Genomic DNA, 20,661 nt, shown 5'->3' with positions numbered 1-20,661 from the left:
ACCTGAATCCCATGAACGGGGAGATAAAGAAAGTTGGCTGCCTGCTCCGTCAGTGTGACATCAGCTGTGCTGTCAACAAAAAGATTTAGTTAATGTTTCTTCATTTACATTTTGGAATAAAGACACTTTAGAATTGTTACCAAAAATAACAAAACCACAGAGGAAGCCTAAAAATGACTCAAGCAATCTATTACCACACGTGGCAGTAAGGGCCTATATAAGCATTATAGCTGTGATCATTAGACACAGAAGACCTAAGATTTTCTCTTTTTAGCAGAGATCATTTGATAACACTATGAGATACATCCTACTCTGTGCTGCACTGTTCCTGCCTGGAAGTCTTGCTCTCCCGGTTCCGCTTAAGACAGCGCCACCGAGCTCTGAAGACCTGAAGCGTTTACAGGTATGTCGTGAGTGGGGCTGTAAGGGTGAACTGTGAATATGCTGCGTTTACATCCTAATTATTCGCAAAAAGAAAAGGAGTACTTATGGCACCTTAGAGACTAACAAATTTATTTGAGCATAAGCTTTCGTGAGCTACAGCTGAATGCATCCGATGAAGTGAACTGTAGCTCATGAAAACTTATGCTCAAATAAATTTGTTAGTCTCTAAGGTGCCACAAGTACTCCTTTTCTTTTTGCGAATACAGACTAACACGGCTGCTACTCTGAATCCTAATTATAATATTTCTTTCCAGAGAGCATGTGACATCATTTTATTTTTACCTTGGTGTTATGTAGTTGTTACAAGTCAGTTCACAAAAACTAGAAGGCATAAAGTAAAAATTTTGAAAGCCCCTAAGTGAAATTGCAAAAGTGAATTAGGGCCAGGTATTAAAGATATTTAGGTATCTAAAGATACGGACAGTCATCTAGTGGGACTTTCAAAGGAGCTTACAATAATTATATATATATGAAATAAATTCTAAGAAAATGAAGTCTCTAAAACCAATGGGCCAAATTAAGGATTAATTTGATGTACGTGTGGGTGTGTATTATACATATATATAATAGTTCAGTAAGATAAAAATAAAATAATGGACTAGACTATTTTAGATGCATCTAACCATAGTTGTATCCAGTGCTCATATTTCTTTGAGAAGAGGCAAGACTAATTATATACACCACACTGGTTGGATTATTCTCTAGATTCTAATGCCCAGTGAACTCCCATTAAAATAAACAGGACCACTTGCTTCAGTGTCTTGCTATTATTGGGCAAGGCTTCCTCTGTGTATTTAATCTGTATTATGGAGAGATGAAAGGCTGTTTCAGAGCACTTGAAAGTGGTAGACTGAAGTGTGAAAAAAAGATGTTATAATTATCCATGATTAGAGTATAAAGTAACACCACCACCACAAATAAAATGTTGGGGGAGTTTTAGGATAGGTGATTTCAACTTATTGTGGAGTAAAACTTATGCTGAAAAATATCCTTGAGGAGTCCACAGTTCTCACAAACCCTCTCCTTCTGGTAAGACCCATCATATAAAAAGGTACAGGATGATTTCACAGTAATGTTTATCAAAAATTGTCACAATGAATGATGATTTATTATTATTTTTTATTAAGTACAAACAATATGATCCTTTGATCCTACTGTCCACCTCCTCTTACTCTTATCTATTTTCAAGCCAAAAATACTGCTTGGTTCCCGATAATTTTCTGGGAAGTCCATATATCCCAGGTCAAGTGTATAGTGCTTTTTTTTTTTAATTAAAACTCTCCCTCTTTGCACATTAGTGATTGATCGTCTAATTGTTCCTTTTTAAGAAGTTCATTGAGAACCTAGTTGCAAATGACATCTTATGATGTTCATTTGTAAGGAATCATAAGCCCTGCATTTGAGTAACTGCTTGTGCATGAACCTTTCCAGGCATAAGAACCTAGGCATCCATTTCTCATTTACACCTTTTTACACCACTTTGTAATGTAAAGGGATCTGAAAATGGGTATAAATTTACACTCATTTTAATGTCCCTTTACACTGCCAGTCTGGTATTATGAAAGGTCCTTAGTGTAAATGAGAATCAGACCCCCTGGACATTTACAAGTAATACTGTAACCGATAGCTGCACAGAACCCCTTCGTGTATTTCATAAGAGAAACCAGAATAGAGCCCTGACGCATAGGGATGTGAAGTAAGATGAAGTAAGTACGCAATTCTCAAAGGAGAAAGGTAGTGAATATTTTAACATCAATCTACATTTTTACTTTGTTCACATATATTGGAAAAGTGCCCTCCTATCTGTCTACATTGTTTCCCTGTTATGACAGATTTTTCTATGTGGGTTTCTATGGGTGCAGTAGTATAAGTATACGCAAGGATCATCTGGGTCTCATAGTGGTTGACAAGCTGATTCTTAAAGGTGTAAGAAAAACACAACTGGAGATACACCCTGAGTCTAATGTTTCTTTTTATTTTCAGAATTACCTTGACAGGTTCTTTCCATCCATTAATAAAGCAGGTGGCCGTACCTTAGAAGAGAAAATTAAAGAGATGCAGAAATTTTTCCACCTGACTGTAACAGGAAAATTTAATTCAGAAACGGAGGAAATGATGGATCAGCCAAGGTGTGGCATCCCCGATGTATTAGATTACAGCACATTTCCAGGAAATCCAAGATGGAGGAAGAATTTATTGACTTACAGGTTGGTTATATTTCACTTTTTGTGTATTTTGTTTTCTTTTAATGATGCCATATTATTCCATACTTTAAAATGACAATATTTTATTTTCTTGTGTTGCCAAAAGGATCCTTAACTATACACCTGATCTGCCTCGTTTTATGGTGGAGAAAGCAATACAAAAGGCTTTTAAGGTGTGGAGTGATGTGACTCCGCTGAAGTTTCAAAAAGTTGCCGGGAGAGAAGCAGATATCCTGATTCGTTTTGCACATGGTGGTGAGGCTGCTGCTGGATTTTTAAGAATCCATGAATTACATTTTATTTAAAGCTCAAGCTATGCTTTGAAAGCTTACACGTTTTCGTAGCCAAAGATTGAAGAGTGAACAAATATTTTCATTCTCAGTTTATCCAATTTTTATCTTGTTCTGTGAGATAAAATATATGGTCAGTATAGCAGCCTCTCAAGGGAGGCATTGATTTTATATATAACATTGATAACAAATATAAATATTTATATTATATTTGCTATCAATATTCTTTTATATTATATTGGTATCAGTGTTAACTGACCAACCATCACAAAAATCCCTTGGGAATTTGAACTGTAAAATGAGGAAAATAATATCTTCTTATTTGATTGTAAACATACTCCTCTGCCATGAACATTACTCCTATTTGTGAGCAAGCAAGGATTCTGCATGCCTGTGTGGGGTTTAGACATCTTGGTCACATGCCTCATTGTAAAACAGAAACATAGATTTTTTGCCTTTTTAGAGCCAAACACAAATACAGCAAGGCTTCTTTCCACTGTAGTCCAAAGCAGAGGCACAGGGTGTGGTATGTTTTAGCCATGCCCAAGGCACAGGTCTAAAGAGTGTCTCACTTCCAAGAAGTCTGAAAGAGGAAGAACAAATGCACACCCACACAAACACACACGCACCCTGGTTCCCATCTCAGTGCTAGTTCTCCTCTTAGGCCTTGTCTACACTAGGTACTTGCTTTGGTATAGCTATGTCCCTCAGTGCTGTGAGAGACAGCTATTCTGACCATTGTAGACCAGTGTTAGGTTAACAGGAGAATTCTCCGATTGACCTAGCTACCGCTAGAGCCCTGTGTGGATACAAATTTATATCTGTGGATATAAATCAGGCATCTGCGGAACCGCAGGGCTCTCCCGGGAACCGCAGCGGTGAAAGGAGCAGAACATGGGGCCGCTGTTCCCAGGAGCCAGCGCCCCACACCGGCAGCTCCTCCAGCGTGGCTGTACCACCCCCAGCCCTGCCTCTGTCCCTTCCACGCCGCTCTCTGCGTCTCCTGTCTCGGGGGGGGAGAGGAGGGTGCCACTTGAACACAAGAGTGCAACCAGCTGCTGGTGCCCCGCTGGCTCCTGGGAGCGGCGGCCCCATGTTCTGCTCCTTTCGCCACTGCAGTTCCCGGGAGAGCCCTGCCCTTCCGCGGATACCGATTTATATCCGCAAATAGCCGCATCGGCAGATATAAATTTGTACCCATGCAGAGCTCTAGCTACTGCCTCTTGGGGAGGCAGAGTACCTACGCTGATGGGAGAACCTCTTCCATCGGCATCGGTCACGTCTCCACTGAAGCGCTACAGTGGCACAGCTGCAGCATTCTAAGTGTAGCCAATCCCTTAGAGATTCATCCCCAAACATCCAATAACACAGTAATCTTACAGTGTCTTCCAGGTGATGAATTTTTCACAACTATCCTGAAAATCCTTGCACTCCAGCAAGAAATTGTAGCCCTTCTTATAGGCAGAGGAGGAGAGTCAACCTTTTCCAGCCAACCTCTGGATAAGGGTCTGGACATCCCACACACTGTTATAGGAGAATCTAACAAAAGATACACCAAACCAGTGTACCAAGTGAGATGCTCAGTTTTTCAAAGCTGTGGTTACTGATATCATTCACTTCATGTATTACAAGTGGTGCAGATGGCATTATCTATAATTATCATTGCCCGAAACTGTCCATTATAGGACCTTCAGATGCTTATAACTTTGCAAAACTTAAACCATTCAGACATTTTCTTGCTGGGTGTCAGCCTCAGGCTGAACTTTTTTGTAGTTTCGATAAGCTGATTCAGCCATTTCTGAGGACATGTCCTCAATAACACAGAGGTCCTGTGGGGAAAAAATAGTATACAATCATGTAATTAAAAACGGTACCATAATGTACACACAGGAGCTGAATTCATTGCATAGGCAATCTTAAGTATGGCATTTCCTACCTTTTGAGTGCTTGACTTTGCAACCTTAACATTGTTTTAGAGTAATTTATAATGTAATGTAATCTACAATTAATAAAAGCAAACTCTAAACTTCAAGATGTAGAATTCAATGTTTAAAATGCATCATTCTGCCAATTGACGACATATTCATTTCTTTTCACATGCAGCACATGGCGACTTATCCCCCTTTGATGGAAGAGGGGGAACACTGGCCCATGCATTTGCACCTGGCTCAGGGTTAGGAGGAGATGCTCACTTTGATGAGGGTGAGAAGTGGTCACAAGATCATATAGGTAAAGTATTCCATGTACCTATCACAACAATTTCAGCTCCTTCTAAACAAAACCCTGATCTTTGCAACATACTTATATTTACCTACCATAATAGGCATATAGGGCCTGCGGAGCTCAAAGCAATTTACAAAGGTGGGCAAGTAATATTATCCTCTTTTTGTAGATGAGGCACAGAAGGTTTAAGTGATTTGCTCATGATCAAAAGGTGAGCCCAAAACAATTGCCAAAAGGTGAGTCGGGAACAGATTTCAGGTTTCCTGACTCCCTTTCCTGGGCTCAGCAATATTCTTCCTAAAACATGTGGACATACATATTGTAATTAAATGGGAGAGCAGGTAAAAATAAATTAAACTTATTGGATTTCATCACAATGGAAAGAAAGATGCGAATTGCCCTGCTTGTGATGCTCTATTCCATTATATGTTAACTATTTTTTCCTTTTTTCTATATTTTAGGAACAAATTTGTTCCTTGTTGCTGCACATGAATTTGGTCATTCTTTGGGACTGGGTCATTCAAATGTTCAAGGTGCTCTGATGTATCCTATCTATCGCTACTGGGACCCAAACACCTTCAGCCTTCCAGCTGATGACAAACGAGGAATTCAGAAATTATATGGTAATTTCAGTGTGAGATGTTAATTTTGATATAAAAAATTACCAACAAAGGGACAGATTTTGCCACACTTTACACTGAGAAGTACCTTACTCACCAAACAGCCCACTGATTTGAATGGCCTACTCTCAGCGTAAGGTACTATTCAATGTAAGGGTATCAAAATTTAGACCAAGACAACATAATTCACTTTATACCTCCCACCTACCCTTTCTGGAGTCTGAGAGCAATGGAGTCTCCATATTGCTAATGGAGTTGGAGATCCTGCCAGACTATGGGTTCCCTAAACACCAGTGCCTTGCAGAAATCAATGAGGATGACATTCTGCTAACCTTCTACTACTGAGTAGTACCTTGCTCTGCCAAACAGGCCATTGAAGTCAGTAGGACTACTTGCTGAATGAGAGATTGCTCAATGTAAGTATGGCAGAATCTGGCCCTCACTTCACAGCTCATGGAGTGAGGTACTACTCACTGTGTGTTACAGTGGCAAAACCGTGCCCTAAACCAATGAGCAAATCTTGCCCGCGGCACCTGTGTGTGGACATTCCCTTCTATGGAATACTTCACAAAGGGACACCGATCGTGGTACATATTTCTCTGTATTTTGTCTCTTAAACAAATACCTTAATGTTTCCATATTTCTATTCCACAGGCCGCAAACGTGAAAACTTCTAAAGAACCCTGGTGTGTTTAAAAAGAATGAAGAATTCACACCAGAAATGTTTCGTTTTATTTCTTCCATGAATTAAAATGGCAAATGTTTGAAGAGCAATTTCTGCTCCGTTACATTTACTGAGATTTGAAAACCTCTTTAAATTTATTCAGTAGTTTCTGTGAAAATAAAAATTCTCTCAGCACTATTCTGCCATCCTACATTCTGTCCTAAACTCAGGTGGGCTGCATTTCACTGATGGGTTCAGTGACTCCTGTATGTACAATACATATACACAGGACAAAATTCTCAGTTGGGTGCTTGAAGTGCCTCTAACTCCATAGTTTAGGCTCCTTGTTCCCAGCCCACTCCCTTCTTCCGCTCCCTGCCCTGTACATACCCAGACTCAGAGTACCCTCCACAGGGCCCCGCAGAAGGATGTAAGATGATGCAGTGTACACAACCAATCCCCGCTTCAGCACCAGAAGGGTTGGATCCCCAAACAGAGGGTCTTTCCCTCCACCCCCAAATCCCATGGAGATCTGAGAGGCAAGTTCTGTTTAGGCACTTAGGGGATATGGCCTCACTCACTGCAGAACTTGAATGCTTCTCAAGTATTTAAATATGGAGATCAAAATTATAGTACCCCATCCACTCCATTTTTATCTCCTCCTTACTCAGTCAGGCTCCTGTGGAAGTCAGGACAAGATAAAAAAAAGAGTAAAGGCCTCAGGAAATAGCCTATGGCAGCAATCCCAAATGTTTGAAAGCTGAGTCACCCTTCAGGAAAGTAATCACACATTGTGACACAGAGACTGGGTCATAGGCAGTCAGGCCTAGTGGTCAGAGCAGCAGTCAGTCCTAGTCAGAGTCCAAATGCCAGAGCCCAAGGCGGAGTCAGAGCCAGGGATCAGAGCCAAAGGTCAGAACTGAAGGCAGAGTCCAAATGCCATCGCCAAGAGTTGAGTCAGAACCAGAACCAGGGCTGAGCATCAGAACCGGATTCAATGGAGTCAGGAGCAGGGTACCAAGGTAGGTATCAAGGCAGGAGCAAGACTGGGACAGGACAGGAACAAGGTGCAGGGCAGGGTCTAGCCTGGAGTGAGGCTGGGTGCAGGACAGGGTCTAGGTTGGAGCAGTTCCAAAGCAAGTCAGGAGCATGGCTTGGAGTGAGGCGAGCACAGGGAGGCACAGAATTTGTGGGCATGTACATTGATCCTCTGCAGCTGCTGGACTTAAAAGCAAGCCACCTGACTGCTTTAGCCAATCAGGTGGTTCTGCTGTGCTCATTGGCTGCCTGGTGACTGGGCAGGCACAGCTGCAGGTCCTGACTTCTAACAGGCCCATTGGTGCCAGCTGGCAACGGTTTCACTACTGTATGTCACCAACTCCCATCAGGCCTGACAAGCTCATTACAACTAAGATGCTGCTTTCATGTCCCACAAGGGACCTGTGACATGTCTAGTAAAAGCTTACATCATACTGATCCTCCTAATTCTTGTGAGATGTATGTACAGATGAAATTTAAGGCGTTACGTATATGTACTGAAAATATGTCTTAGAGACTGTGGCCCAGGCAGGGTTGTCAAACAGGGTTGCCACACAAAGGGATGTGGATTCACCTATCTGCTTAAGTTCACATGTAAAAGAAGCTTTGTAAGCCCACACGATGGAAGGCTCCACATGCAAAACAGACAACAGGAGTAAGTGAAGATAGTTTGGAGCCAGCACTCAAGGAAAGACTCCACAAGTGTCACTCTGACTCAGAGGACAAAATCAATGGAGGCAAAAATCACCTTGTTTATCCTCCCGTGCATGCAAAAAGCCTTTTTCCTTCCTCATGAAAGTTGGATTCCAGGCATGTTGGTTAATGATGCTGGGAGATTGCTTTAGATGAGAAACTGCTGTAATCATGGATTTTAGCCTGTAAATGTTAAATTTAGACTCCAAGCAGCATGTTATGATTTTCATTTTGTATGTAACCAGTTCTGTTTCCACTATCCTGACTCAATATCTCTTAAATCTTAACCTTTGATAATAAATTTAGGATTATTTCACTATACATATATCTCAGTGCTGTGATGTTATAAAAAAAAATCTGATCCTAAGCTGTACCAATCAAGCTGTTTGGATTCTGTTCCCTTGGGGACAGCTAACCTGGTAATTTCTGTGAGTGTCCTGTGACAGGAACCTGCTGCTACAGGGGGACACTTTCAGCGGGACTTGGGGGCTGCGGTGCACCTACTGCTACCATGCAAGTCAAAGCAAGGGCTAGCAGAGCCCTAAGGAAATTGGTAGGATGGCTAACAGACTGGTGGTGTTAGGGAGCAGATATCTAGCCAAGCATGAGAAAATCTTCCTCTTGCTGGATGGGTAAAAAGGTGACTCAGAGCCCTGGCACCCCAAGAAAGCTACACACATACCTCTGTAATCTCCTTTCCCTCCTCCAGGTGCCTCTTTATCTTAGCCAAACCCTCATATGGCCAAACCCTCAAATATGTTAAGGACTGTTATAAAGAGGACCCTGATCAACTGTTCTCCATGTGCACTGAAAGTAGGAAATCAGCTTAATCTGCAGGAAGGGAGATTTAGGTTAGATATTAGGAAAAACTTTCTAACTAACTATAAAGATTGTTAAGCTCTGGAATAGGCTTCAAAAGGGAGGTTATGGAATCCCCATGATTGGAGGTTTTTTTAAGAACCCATTAGACAAACAGCTGCCAGAGATGGTCTCAGTATACTGCTGGACTAGATGATCTTTCTAGGTCCCTTCCAGCCCTACATTTCCATGATTCTCTAAACTGTGGAGTTTAACTGGTGAGCCCCACAATGAATTGACCCTCCAGCCTTCACCCAGGTCTAGTCCAATGTGAATTATGAACAAAATGAGCTGGTCCTTGATACGGAGAAGTCACAAGACCAGTGAGCACAGCAGGACATACCCTATCAGAGATATTCAATGACAGTCAGTCATTCTCTTGTAGTGCAGTGTGGGAAGCTAGGAAATCCAATGGTTCCTCTCTGATAAAGTCTTGCAGTGCACAAACAGGGACTTGGCTTAGAAAAGCAGAGATGCCTTCCCTCACACACTATTACAGGCACTTATCCCATTAAATTAGGCTTGAATAAAGACTGGGAGTGGATGGGACATTACACAAAGTAAAACTATTTCCCCATGCTAATTTTTCCCCTATTGTTACTCACACCTTCTTGTCAACTGTTTGAAATGGGCCATCCTGATTATCACTACAAAAGTTTTTTTCCTCCTGCTGATAACAGCCCACCTTAATTAATTAGTCTTGTTACAGTTGGTATGGCAACACCCATTTTTTCCATGTTCTCTGTGTATATACACACATCTTCCTACTGTATTTTCTACTGCATGCATCCGATGAAGTGGGTTTTAGCCCACAAAAGCTTATGCTCAAATAAATTGGTTAGTCTCTAAGGTGCCACAAGTACTCCTCGTTCTTTTTGCTGATACAGACTAACACGGCTACCACTCTGAAACCTATCCTAAGTCTGTAAGTAAACAGACAGAGTTCACAGATAGCCTTCTGACCCAGAAATAGGCTAGACAGGGGGGAGGATATTTTTTATATCAAAATTAACATCTCACACTGAAATTACCATATAATTTCACCAGAACACAGTCTATTCCACTTACAACCCAGAATTCATCAGCAATACTGAATTCCCAGAAAGACAAAGAAGAGGATATGATTAAGAACCAGACCCCAGATCACTAACTATAGGGATTAGATCTAGCTTTGTGTGGATCCCGGAAGAGTGGTTAGCGACCCCAAAGAGGCACTGGGCTGAAGTTTTCGTCCATCTCCATGGAGAAAGGGCAAGGGAGGAAGCGTCTACATCATGGTTACAGTGGACATGCAGGAAGCCCCACAATGGAAGAAGAAATCAGGCCTCTGAGCAATTGAAACAGATACTTCAAACAGTTTAGTAGGAAATGTGTGCACAGTAAATACAAAAGCTGGGGCTGGGTTATCTGCATAGGACCTTGTTTGTGAGATACATGGCCAGCACCTGAAAAAAAAATGTGAAGAGTCATCAGTATTGTACAGTGCCCCTTAATACACAGAGTGGAGAATACTAGGGAACAACAATATGATCACATGGACTGGGAATAAGCTGCAATCACCAAAACAGGAAACCCTACAAGAACCCATATTACTTAATATAGTTGCTTTTGAATTAGCAGAATGTGTCAATTCAACAGGAGTCTCTATTGATATTCAACTGTTACAGGAACATTGTCTCCCCATTGAGAATTATGAGCAATGACATCCCAGACGCCCTTTGCCTTTCGCCCTCCTCTGCTAACTGGTGCCTGGTGAATCAGAGACTTGGTGGGATAACTCACATGACTGGAGTACTGTCATGGATGGTTATAAACTGTTCAGGAAGGACAGGCAGGGCAGAAAAGGTGGGGGAGTAGCACTGTATGTAAGGGAGCAGTATGACTGCTCAGAGCTCTGGTACGAAACTGTGGAAAAACCTGAGTGTCTCTGGATTAAGTTTAGAAGTGTGTGCAACAAGAGTGATGTAGTGGTGGGAGTCTGCTATAGACCACCGGACCAGGGGGATGAGGCTTTCTTCCAGCAACTCACGGAAGCTACTAGATCGCATGCCCTGATTCTCATGGGTGACTTTAATTTTCTTGATATCTGCTGGGAGAGCAATACAGCGGTGCATAGACAATCCAGGAAGTTTTTGGAAAGCGTAGGGGACAATTTCCTGGCGCAAGTACTAGGGGAGCCAACTAGGGGGGGTGCTTTTCTTGACCTGCTGCTCACAAACCGGGTAGAATTAGTGGGGGGAAGCAAAAGTGGATGGGAATCTGGGAGGCAGTGACCATGAGTTGGTTGAGTTCAGGATCCTGACGCAGGGAAGAAAGGTAAGCAGCAGGATACGGACCCTGGACTTCAGGAAAGCAGACTTCGACTCCCTCAGGGAACAGATGGCCAGGATCCCCAGGGGGACTAACATGAAGGGGAAGGGAGTCCAGGAGAGCTGGCTGTATTTCAAGGAATCCCTGTTGAGGTTACAGGGACAAACCATCCCGATGAGTCGAAAGAATAGTAAACATGGCAGGCGACCAGCTTGGCTTAATGGTGAAATCCTAGCGGATCTTAAACATAAAAAAGAAGCTTACAAGAAGTGGAAGGTTGGACATATGACCAGGGAAGAGTATAAAAATATTGCTCGGGCATGTAGGAAAGATATCAGGAGGGCCAAATCGCACCTGGAGCTGCAGCTAGCAAGAGATGTCAAGAGTAACAAGAAGGGTTTCTTCAGGTATGTTGGCAACAAGAAGAAAGCCAAGGAAAGTGTGGGCCCCTTACTGAATGAGGGAGGCAACCTAGTGACAGAGGATGTGGAAAAAGCTAATGTACTCAATGCTTTTTTTGCCTCTGTTTTCACTAACAAGGTCAGCTCCCAGACTGCTGCGCTGGGCATCACAGAATGGGGAAGAGATGGCCAGCCCTCTGTGGAGATAGAGGTGGTTAGGGACTATTTAGAAAAGCTGGACGTGCACAAGTCCATGGGGCCGGACGAGTTGCATCCGAGAGTGCTGAAGGAATTGGCGGCTGTGATTGCAGAGCCCTTGGCCATTATCTTTGAAAACTTGTGGCGAACGGGGGAAGTCCCGGATGACTGGAAAAAGGCTAATGTAGTGCCAATCTTTAAAAAAGGGAAGAAGGAGGATCCTGGGAACTACAGGCCAGTCAGCCTCACCTCAGTCCCTGGAAAAATCATGGAGCAGGTCCTTAAAGAATCAATCCTGAAGCACTTACATGAGAGGAAAGTGATCAGGAACAGTCAGCATGGATTCACCAAGGCAAGGTCATGCCTGACTAATCTAATCGCCTTCTAAGATGAGACTACTGGTTCTGTGGATGAAGGGAAAGCAGTGGATGTATTGTTTCTTGACTTTAGCAAAGCTTTTGACACGGTCTCCCACAGTATTCTTGTCAGCAAGTTAAGGAATTATGGGCTGGATGAATGCACTATAAGGTGGGTAGAAAGCTGGCTAGATTGTCGGGCTCAACGGGTAGTGATCAATGGCTCCATGTCTAGTTGGCAGCCGGTGTCAAGTGGAGTGCCCCAGGGGTCAGTCCTGGGGCCGGTTTTGTTCAATATCTTCATAAATGATCTGGAGGATGGTGTGGATTGCACTCTCAAATTTGCGGATGATACTAAACTGGGAGGAGTGGTAGATACGCTGGAGGGGAGGGATAGGATACAGAAGGACCTAGACAAATTGGAGGATTGGGCCAAAAGAAATCTGATGAGGTTCAATAAGGATAAGTGCAGGGTCCTACACTTAGGATGGAAGAATCCAATGCACCGCTACAGACTAGGGACCGAATGGCTAGGCAGCAGTTCTGCGGAAAAGGACCTAGGGGTGACAGTGGACGAGAAGCTGGATATGAGTCAGCAGTGTGCCCTTGTTGCCAAGAAGGCCAATGGCATTTTGGGATGTATAAGTAGGGGCATAGCGAGCAGATCGAGGGACGTGATCGTTCCCCTCTATTCGACACTGGTGAGGCCTCATCTGGAGTACTGTGTCCAGTTTTGGGCCCCACACTACAAGAAGGATGTGGATAAATTGGAGAGAGTCCAGCGAAGGGCAACAAAAATGATTAGGGGTCTAGAGCACATGACTTATGAGGAGAGGCTGAGGGAGCTGGGATTGTTTAGTCTGCAGAAGAGAAGAATGAGGGGGGATTTGATAGCTGCTTTCAACTACCTGAAAGGGGGTTCCAAAGAGGATGGCTCTAGACTGTTCTCAGTGGTAGCAGACGACAGGACAAGGAGTAATGGTCTCAAGTTGCAATGGGGGAGGTTTAGATTGGATATTAGGAAAAACTTTTTCACTAAGAGGGTGGTGAAACACTGGAATGCGTTACCTAGGGAGGTGGTAGAATCTCCTTCCTTAGAGGTTTTTAAGGTCAGGCTTGACAAAGCCCTGGCTGGGATGATTTAACTGGGAATTGGTCCTGCTTCGAGCAGGGGGTTGGACTAGATGACCTTCTGGGGTCCCTTCCAACCCTGATATTCTATGATTCTAATCCTCACAGGCCCTGAACTCAGGGGGACAGTAAACTGGAGAATGACATGGTGATGGAGACTAGAAACCTGACCATTCAGTGACCTTTTTATATGAGGTGGAGGATCATAGTAGCTAACTTTGGAGGATGAGTTATATCTGCGAGCACCTTCTCTGAAGGGCAGAGCATCCTTATAACATCAGTGGGAGTTTGAGGACACTCAGCAACTCGTAGGATTGGGCAATACAAGTACAAAGGCCCTGGGTGACTAAAGTTAAGCACCAAAATCTGCAGTTAGATGCCTAAATACCCATTATAGCCACCTGCAGAAGTGTTGATTAAGGCACTTAAATCTCTATCAGCACGAGGTGCCTAAAATAGATATTTGAATTCCCAATTATGGCTTCCAGTGTCTAACTTTAGGCACTCAAGTTTGAAAACTGAGCTTGAGTTAGTCATATTAATCCCCATGACCAGCCCCAACTGAATAAAAATGAGGTGCAGGGTTTAAAAACAAGGGGAATGATGTTTAAGGCATATTTGTCCTTTGGTTGACATGAGACAACTTTATGCCAAGTGACTGAAATTTCCAAACCTGAATACCTAAACTTAGACGCCTAACAATCACGTGTAGGTGCATAAATAGGGGAGGGGTTAGTTGTAAAGTCACCTTTTTGCAGATAGTGGGCCATGCTGCCCTATGTTGCAGTGGAGCAGGGCAAAGTAGCCATGAAGCTGTCCTAAGAGGGCAGCTAGGAATTCCCCCAGCATGTGCAAATCCCTAACACATGGAGAGCTAGCATACATAGTGTGCAGCCAGTGTAGCTGCATGTCACCAACTCCTAGCTTCCCTCCCGAGTATATGGGGTGTGAGCTGGAAACAAAAGATGGCACAGACAAAGTGCAGTGTGCTCCAGCAAGCTACAGTGCAGCAATGTCTGTAACAAGACAGCATAATTTAGAACACCCCAGAGTCTACAGCTCAGGTGTATTTGAGGATCTGGGCCAGTACTTGGCTGTTACTATAGTAATAACCCTTGAGCAAGCAATATAATAGTACATGCTTATCACTGAGCTTGTCCAGAGGCTGCATGTCCATCAGAATGACTAGATGTTCTGATGACTAATAATTTGAGTAATAAAATCAAAATTTTACTTTACAGGGCCTGATTCTTCTCTCACTTACAGCATCTGAGCAGTATGACAACGGCAAATACTGGCCAGTATTATAGTTGCCTCTCTCTCGTTCCAATTTTGGGTAGCGGGAAAGCCTTGTTCTCTTTGTCTCCTTTCTGCTTCATTCCCCCAGCATTCTGCCAGGACAGATGTCACTTAGGACCGGAGTTGCCACCAGCTGGACAGTGGGACTCGGGTCTTTCTGTAGGACCTGGAAAGCTGAAATTACAGAGGACAACGTGTTAGTGAATAGACTGTCAAATCACAGCTAAGAGTAATCACAGAACCTTGAAGTACCTGAGCAGAATGATCACACGGAAAAATGTGAAACTGGTCTCAGTACTCTTATTGGGATGGAAAATAGATGAGAGATGAATATGGCTCACTTTTCATAGTCACCTGTGCCTGAAATAGCTGGAGCCTTATTACCTCTGAATACCATGCTACAGAAGCTCTCCAATACAAACAAAGCTTTAGGTTCCTCCACTGGGACCCTTTTTCCATGCTCCAAACTGTGGGGAGACCCAGACTCTACCAGAAACTCATCCACTTTGCTGTAAATGGAAGAAGATCCATTGTTTCAATAGCTTCCACTTTTAAGTTATTTTCCATCTCTATTCAGGAGCCACTGCTTGAGCTCAAATAAACCTGGAATTAAACAGAGGCCAGGTCCAAGCTGGTTTATACGTGATACAGGGCACCTACTGGAAGAAAATTTGCTGGTGGGAAATTTGGGGTAGCAGAAAGTGGCTACAACTTCTTCTCACCTGGGGAGTCCACAGGGAGCCAATGAAGCCCAAAGAGTGGGTAGCATTGGTTGGGGAGGGGGCATTGCCAGGACAGCCAGGAGATCCACTGACTCATATCACACCTGCTGCAGCTTCCTCCTTCAGGGAAAACTAAAGCTGACTTCTCCTGGGCAAGAGTGAATCTGTCCTTTAATATGTGGCTGATGCACTTTGCACCAGTGGTATTGGTTACTGCTGCTTGTCAGCTAAATTCCTTTATAACTCACTAATGAACAGGACTTCAGCTGTATTTATTACTTACAGATCAGCAGTTGTTCCAGGTCCAGCCATTTCATATGCTGGGTGTCCATGTGTTCCAGGATGATGCCTAAATACACAATGTAAAAAAAAAAAAAAAAAACCAACAACAACACCACCTTCCCTTGCTGAGTGCACGGTGATCTTAGCAGCTCCCAGACAGGTCTTTGGCTTCTCCTATTGTGGGCCTAAGGATGAGCTGTGGACAAGAGGATGCTAGAGCAGTTTAGAGTCCACACTGAAGAGAATAAAAGACACTTTTTAAAAAGAATGTTTACATAAAACCCATTTGCTTTAAACAGTCTGTGTTCCTCTTGCCACTGCTGTCAGTTATTGGAGACATACTAGGACAGTGTCCTGGTCTAGTGGTCTGAGCAAAGGACTGGGGCCAGGAATAAGTGAGTTCTAGGCGGGGATCTCACAAGGTGACTGATAGATGACTTAGGCCACAATGCCTGCCTGTCTCACATGGGTATGCTAGGGAGAAGAGGGCACAGGGCCAAAGAGGAGGAACCTAATTCTTCCTTGACAAGGTGGTGTGGCCAGGAACCTGAAACAGCAGGCACTATGGGGAGGCGGGCTGCATGAATGATGAAGTAGCAGTAAGGAGCACTGAACAATGCTGTCGGTAGGTCTGCACTTTGAGGTAGGGGTATCATTCCCAGCTCAATGGGACATGCCCACACTAGCTCTGACTGAGCTAGCATGTTAAAAATAGAATGTAGCTAAGGCAGCACAAGCAGTGGGAGGAGCTAACCACCTTGAGAATAGACTTTGGGGTTTGGATGGGATCATACTTGGGGTGGTTAGCCCCTCCTGCTGCTCCTGCCATCATGGCTACTCTCTATTTTTAGCCCTCAGGACTAGTGCGGGTATGTCTCATCAAGCTGGGAATGATACCCCCAGCTCAAAATGTAAACATACCCTATGTGACAGTGTCTCAGCCTCTACTACTAAATGATTGCACCATGCTTTCCCTGCAACAATCCCGAAGCACTTTATAGCAACTAATGAATTCCTCCTACCACCACACTGGAGAGGTAGGGATATTAATATCTCCATTTATGCGTGGGAAGCTGAGGTACAGAGAGATTAATGGCAACTCAGTGATTCACAGTGAGATTTTTTCTGTCTCCCTCAATAGGAATACCAAAAGGGACACTGGGCATCATTTCTCACCAGCTAACTTGGCTACAACTGCCCGGATCTCTTCCCAGCTGCTGTAGAAGTACGTGATGGTGGTTTTGTACAAGTTCTCCAGCAGCTCTGCATTCTCTTTGGCAGAGAGGAAATCAGGGACACATGAGCTCTCTCCGGCTAGAAGTGTGCTTTGACGGCCAACACATGCTTTTACGAACCACAGGTAAATAAGAAAAAGAACGGGTGGCTGGGTAGAAGTGGGAAAAGTGGGAATCTGTGGCAGATTTACATTTCCCATCACCCTCAGTCATATATCCTACTCTTACAGTTACTTACATTACCGATCACACATCCCCCCACACCTCTACACCACAACAAGCCACTGCAGTCAATATCACATACAGTTCTACAGCTCACTCACAAGGTGTCTGCAAATGTCCACCTGGAGCCCTTCAGGCTTCAGCTCGGCTGTGCCACCAAGGTGCTCATTAACTGCAGCTTGGAGCCTCTTCAGTCCCAAAAACGGGGCACAGAGGTGAAACGTAGCTCTGCATTCCTGAAAAAGAGGGTCACACCATTTAATTGTTCCCTACCAAGTGCTATGTTCATTCAAATGGAACTAATCTCCTTGACTGCTCATCTAGTCCAGGATAAAAAGGGATTCACCTGGATGTAATTGGCAGAAAACATGCAGGAATGACTAATGGGGGGAGAGCTTCCACTGAAACCTGGAGGTAGCATCAATGTCTTTTTGGAACAGATATATCTATGAAAGCTGCTTCACCAGGCATAGCTGTGGTCTCTCCTCTGTTCTAGAGAGGCAGGGTGCAGAGAGACAGGAACAGAGACCTGTTGGGGTCAGACCCATGACCTATCCTGGACTCTGGTGAGGCAGCCATAGACCAGTCTGGCTGGAATTGACTCAGTGGGCAGGTAATGAACTGAGGGGAGAATTTGGGCCTCCACAGCAGGCAGGAATAGCAGAGCTCCCCTGGCATTGGGAGGAAGATTCCTTTTCCTTAGTAAATAAGTCACTGTCGGTCTTACCATTGAAACCTCGGGGTTTGGGTCTTGCAGGCGCAGCAGAAGTGTGACCCAGCTCTGTCTAACCTGATCAGTGAAATTGGCCTTCCATTTTCTTTTTGTCAAGTGGGCCAGGATGCCAAATAGGACAAAGGCCAACGAACGAAGAGGTCATCACCCTCCTACAGCCAAGAAAGCCCCGCAAGTTGGTAACTAAGGGACAATCACATCATGCACCTAGCACAGCCATCTCTTCTATGCTAAAGTAGAGTGATTCCAACTACAGCTGGTTGGAAGAACTTGAATTAACCAATTTTTTGTCCAAATTTGCTGATTTGTCAAAATATTTTAGAGACAGTTCAATTTTAATGAAATTTCTCCAGAAGCCAGGCAGGGATCCTTAGAAACCTGTTTGTTGTCCTGCCAGTGCACCCACCCAGCTCCTTGGCAGATCATGGGCTTCTAGGCAGGCTGACAGGGAGCCAGGAACTCTGGGAGTCCTGGCTCTCAAATTTGTGGCTCCCTGGCACCTCTAGCTCCCAGAGTTTCCCGGGTCCCTAGCTCTGGGATAGTCTGCCAGCAGACTGCCCTGGGCCAAGGCTTCCACAGGAGCTGGGTTGGGAGTAGTAATTCCATTTCACAGAGAGTTTTGAAATTTGGGGAGGGAGGTTCCCCCAAATAGGAAAAAAACCAAAATTTGAAATCTCAAAATTCTCTGCAAAATGGAATTATCATTCCCACCCTCTCAAGTAAAAATGGTATAGAGCAGGCCCAGCACTCTATTGTTCTCTGTAACCCCCTCTTCATGGTTATCTAGCTACCTAATCCAGTATTCAGACTTTCTTTGCCATTCTCTGTGGAAATAAAGATGAACAGAAGGGTGAGACTGTGGGAGCAGGGATGTCATCCCCATCCTCCTAATGCTCTCCTCCTCCGTAAAACACTTCTCTCCCCAGAGGCCTAAAATCTCTTCACTCTGACATGAGCAATGCCCAGGGAGTCCACATCACACATTGTAAATGGAGTCTAATCAAGATCAGTTGAACGGGGTTGGAGAGTTCATAAGAACGGCCATACTGGGTCAGACCAAAGGTCCATCAAGCCCAGTATCCTGTCCTCTGACAGTGGCCAACAGCAGGTGCCCCAAAGAGAATGAACAGACAGGTTATCATCAAGTGATCCATGTCCTGTCACCCAATCCCAGCAAACAGAGGCTAGGGACACCATTCCTGCCCATCTTGGCTAATAGCCATTGATGGACCTATCTTCCATGCATCTATCTAGCTCCCTTTTGAACCCCGTTATAGTATTGGCCTTCACAACACCCTCTCACAAGGAGTTCCAGAGGTTGACAGTGTGTTGCGTGAAAAAATACTTTGTGTTTGTTTTAAACCTGCTACCTATTAATTTCATTTGGTGGCCCCTTGTTCTTGTATTAAGAGAAGGAGTAAACAACAACATTTCCTTATTTACTTTCTCTATACCACTCATGATTTTATAGACCTCTATCATATCCCCCCTAGTTGCCCCTTTTCCAAGCTGAAAAGTCCCAGTCTTATTAATCACTCCTCATATGGAAGCCGTTCTATACCCCTAATCATTTTTGTTGCCCTTTTCTGAACCTTTTCCAATTCCAATTATCTTTTTTGAGATGGGGCAACCACATCTGCACGCAGTATTCAAGGTGTGGGTGTACCGTGGATTTATATAGAGGCAATATGATATTTTCTGTCTGTCTATCCCTTTCTTGATGATTCCCAACATTCTGTTCACTTTTTTGACTGCTGCTGCACATTGAGTGGATGATTTCAGAGAACTATCCGCAATGACTCAAACATCTCTTTCTTGAGTGGTAACAGCTCATTTAGACCCTATCATTGTATATGTATAGTTAGGATTATTTTTTCCTATGTGCATTACTTTGCATTTATCAACATTAAATTTCATCTGCCATTTTGTTGCCCAGTCACCTAGTTTTGTGAGATCCTTTTGTAGCTCTTCGTAGTCTGCCTGGGACTTAACTATCTTGAGTAGTTTTGTATCATCTGCAAATTTTGCCACCTCACTGTTTACCCCTTTTTCCAGATCATTTATGAATATGTTAAATAGGACTGGGCCCAGTACAGACCCCTGGGGGACACAATTATTTACCTCTCACCATTCTGAAAACTGACCATTTATTCCTACCCTCTGTTTCCTATCTTTTAACCAGTTACCAATCCAGTTCTTTTTAACCAGTTACCAGTTCTGTTCACATACATTGTCAAAGCAGGTCCAGATCTGTGGGGTGAGGTCTCTGAAGGAAGAAGCTATGTCCTTCTCCATCAGCTCCTTCAGGACTTTGGCCAGAGCCTTCATGCTCTCACCAATGGACTTCAGAACTGAAAGTGTCATTTAAGGCCCTGATCAGTATGTCCAGAAGAAACTTCTTGTACTTTTTCACCTGTACAAATATATGACATTAAAAACCACTTATCACTGATCACACTTCTAGTAAGTTTTCGTTAGCAGTTATGAAGCTGTGGGAATTTCATCTACGCCCCAGAGACCTATAGCTATACTTCAGACCAGGTGCTAGCTACAATGAGCCAAACTCGGTGCCATATTACACCTGTGTAATCCTATTAGATTCCTAGCTACTTAGATTCCAAGGCCAAAAGGGACCATTATGATTATCCAGTCTGACCTCCTGCATAACACAGAACTTCCCCAAAATAATCTGTTTGAGCTAGAGTGTATCTTTTAGAAAAACTTCCAAACTTGATTTC

General features: G+C 43.7%; 1 protein-coding gene and 1 long non-coding RNA gene across 3 annotated transcripts; one reads left to right on the top strand and one right to left on the bottom strand.

The window, feature by feature from the left end:
- The first annotated feature begins 282 nt into the window (after window positions 1-282).
- On the top strand, window positions 283-6,541 carry MMP7 (matrix metallopeptidase 7). The gene is made up of 6 exons (XM_074943260.1): window positions 283-403; window positions 2,428-2,651; window positions 2,755-2,903; window positions 5,042-5,167; window positions 5,623-5,784; window positions 6,436-6,541. The coding sequence occupies exons 1-6, from the start codon at window positions 296-298 to the stop codon at window positions 6,456-6,458; spliced, it is 792 nt and encodes a 263-aa protein (XP_074799361.1). The 5' UTR covers window positions 283-295; the 3' UTR covers window positions 6,459-6,541.
- Window positions 6,542-10,311: 3,770 nt separating this feature from the next.
- Window positions 10,312-16,011, bottom strand: LOC141981620 (uncharacterized). Of its 2 annotated transcripts, none has more exons than XR_012637862.1 (3): window positions 15,452-16,011; window positions 14,695-14,903; window positions 10,312-10,479 (listed from the first exon to the last, which is right to left on the bottom strand). It is a non-coding gene; the product is annotated as an uncharacterized LOC141981620 (long non-coding RNA). The 2 variants fall into 2 exon arrangements; XR_012637860.1 differs by having other exon boundaries at window positions 15,735-16,011.
- Between the last annotated feature and the right edge of the window lie 4,650 nt (window positions 16,012-20,661).

The sequence above is a fragment of the Natator depressus genome, chromosome 1, assembly GCF_965152275.1.
Source record: "Natator depressus isolate rNatDep1 chromosome 1, rNatDep2.hap1, whole genome shotgun sequence".
Taxonomy (NCBI): Eukaryota; Metazoa; Chordata; order Testudines; family Cheloniidae; genus Natator; species Natator depressus.
The sequence above is the reverse complement of the archived record's forward strand: the minus strand, read 5'-3'. Positions and strand labels throughout refer to the sequence as shown.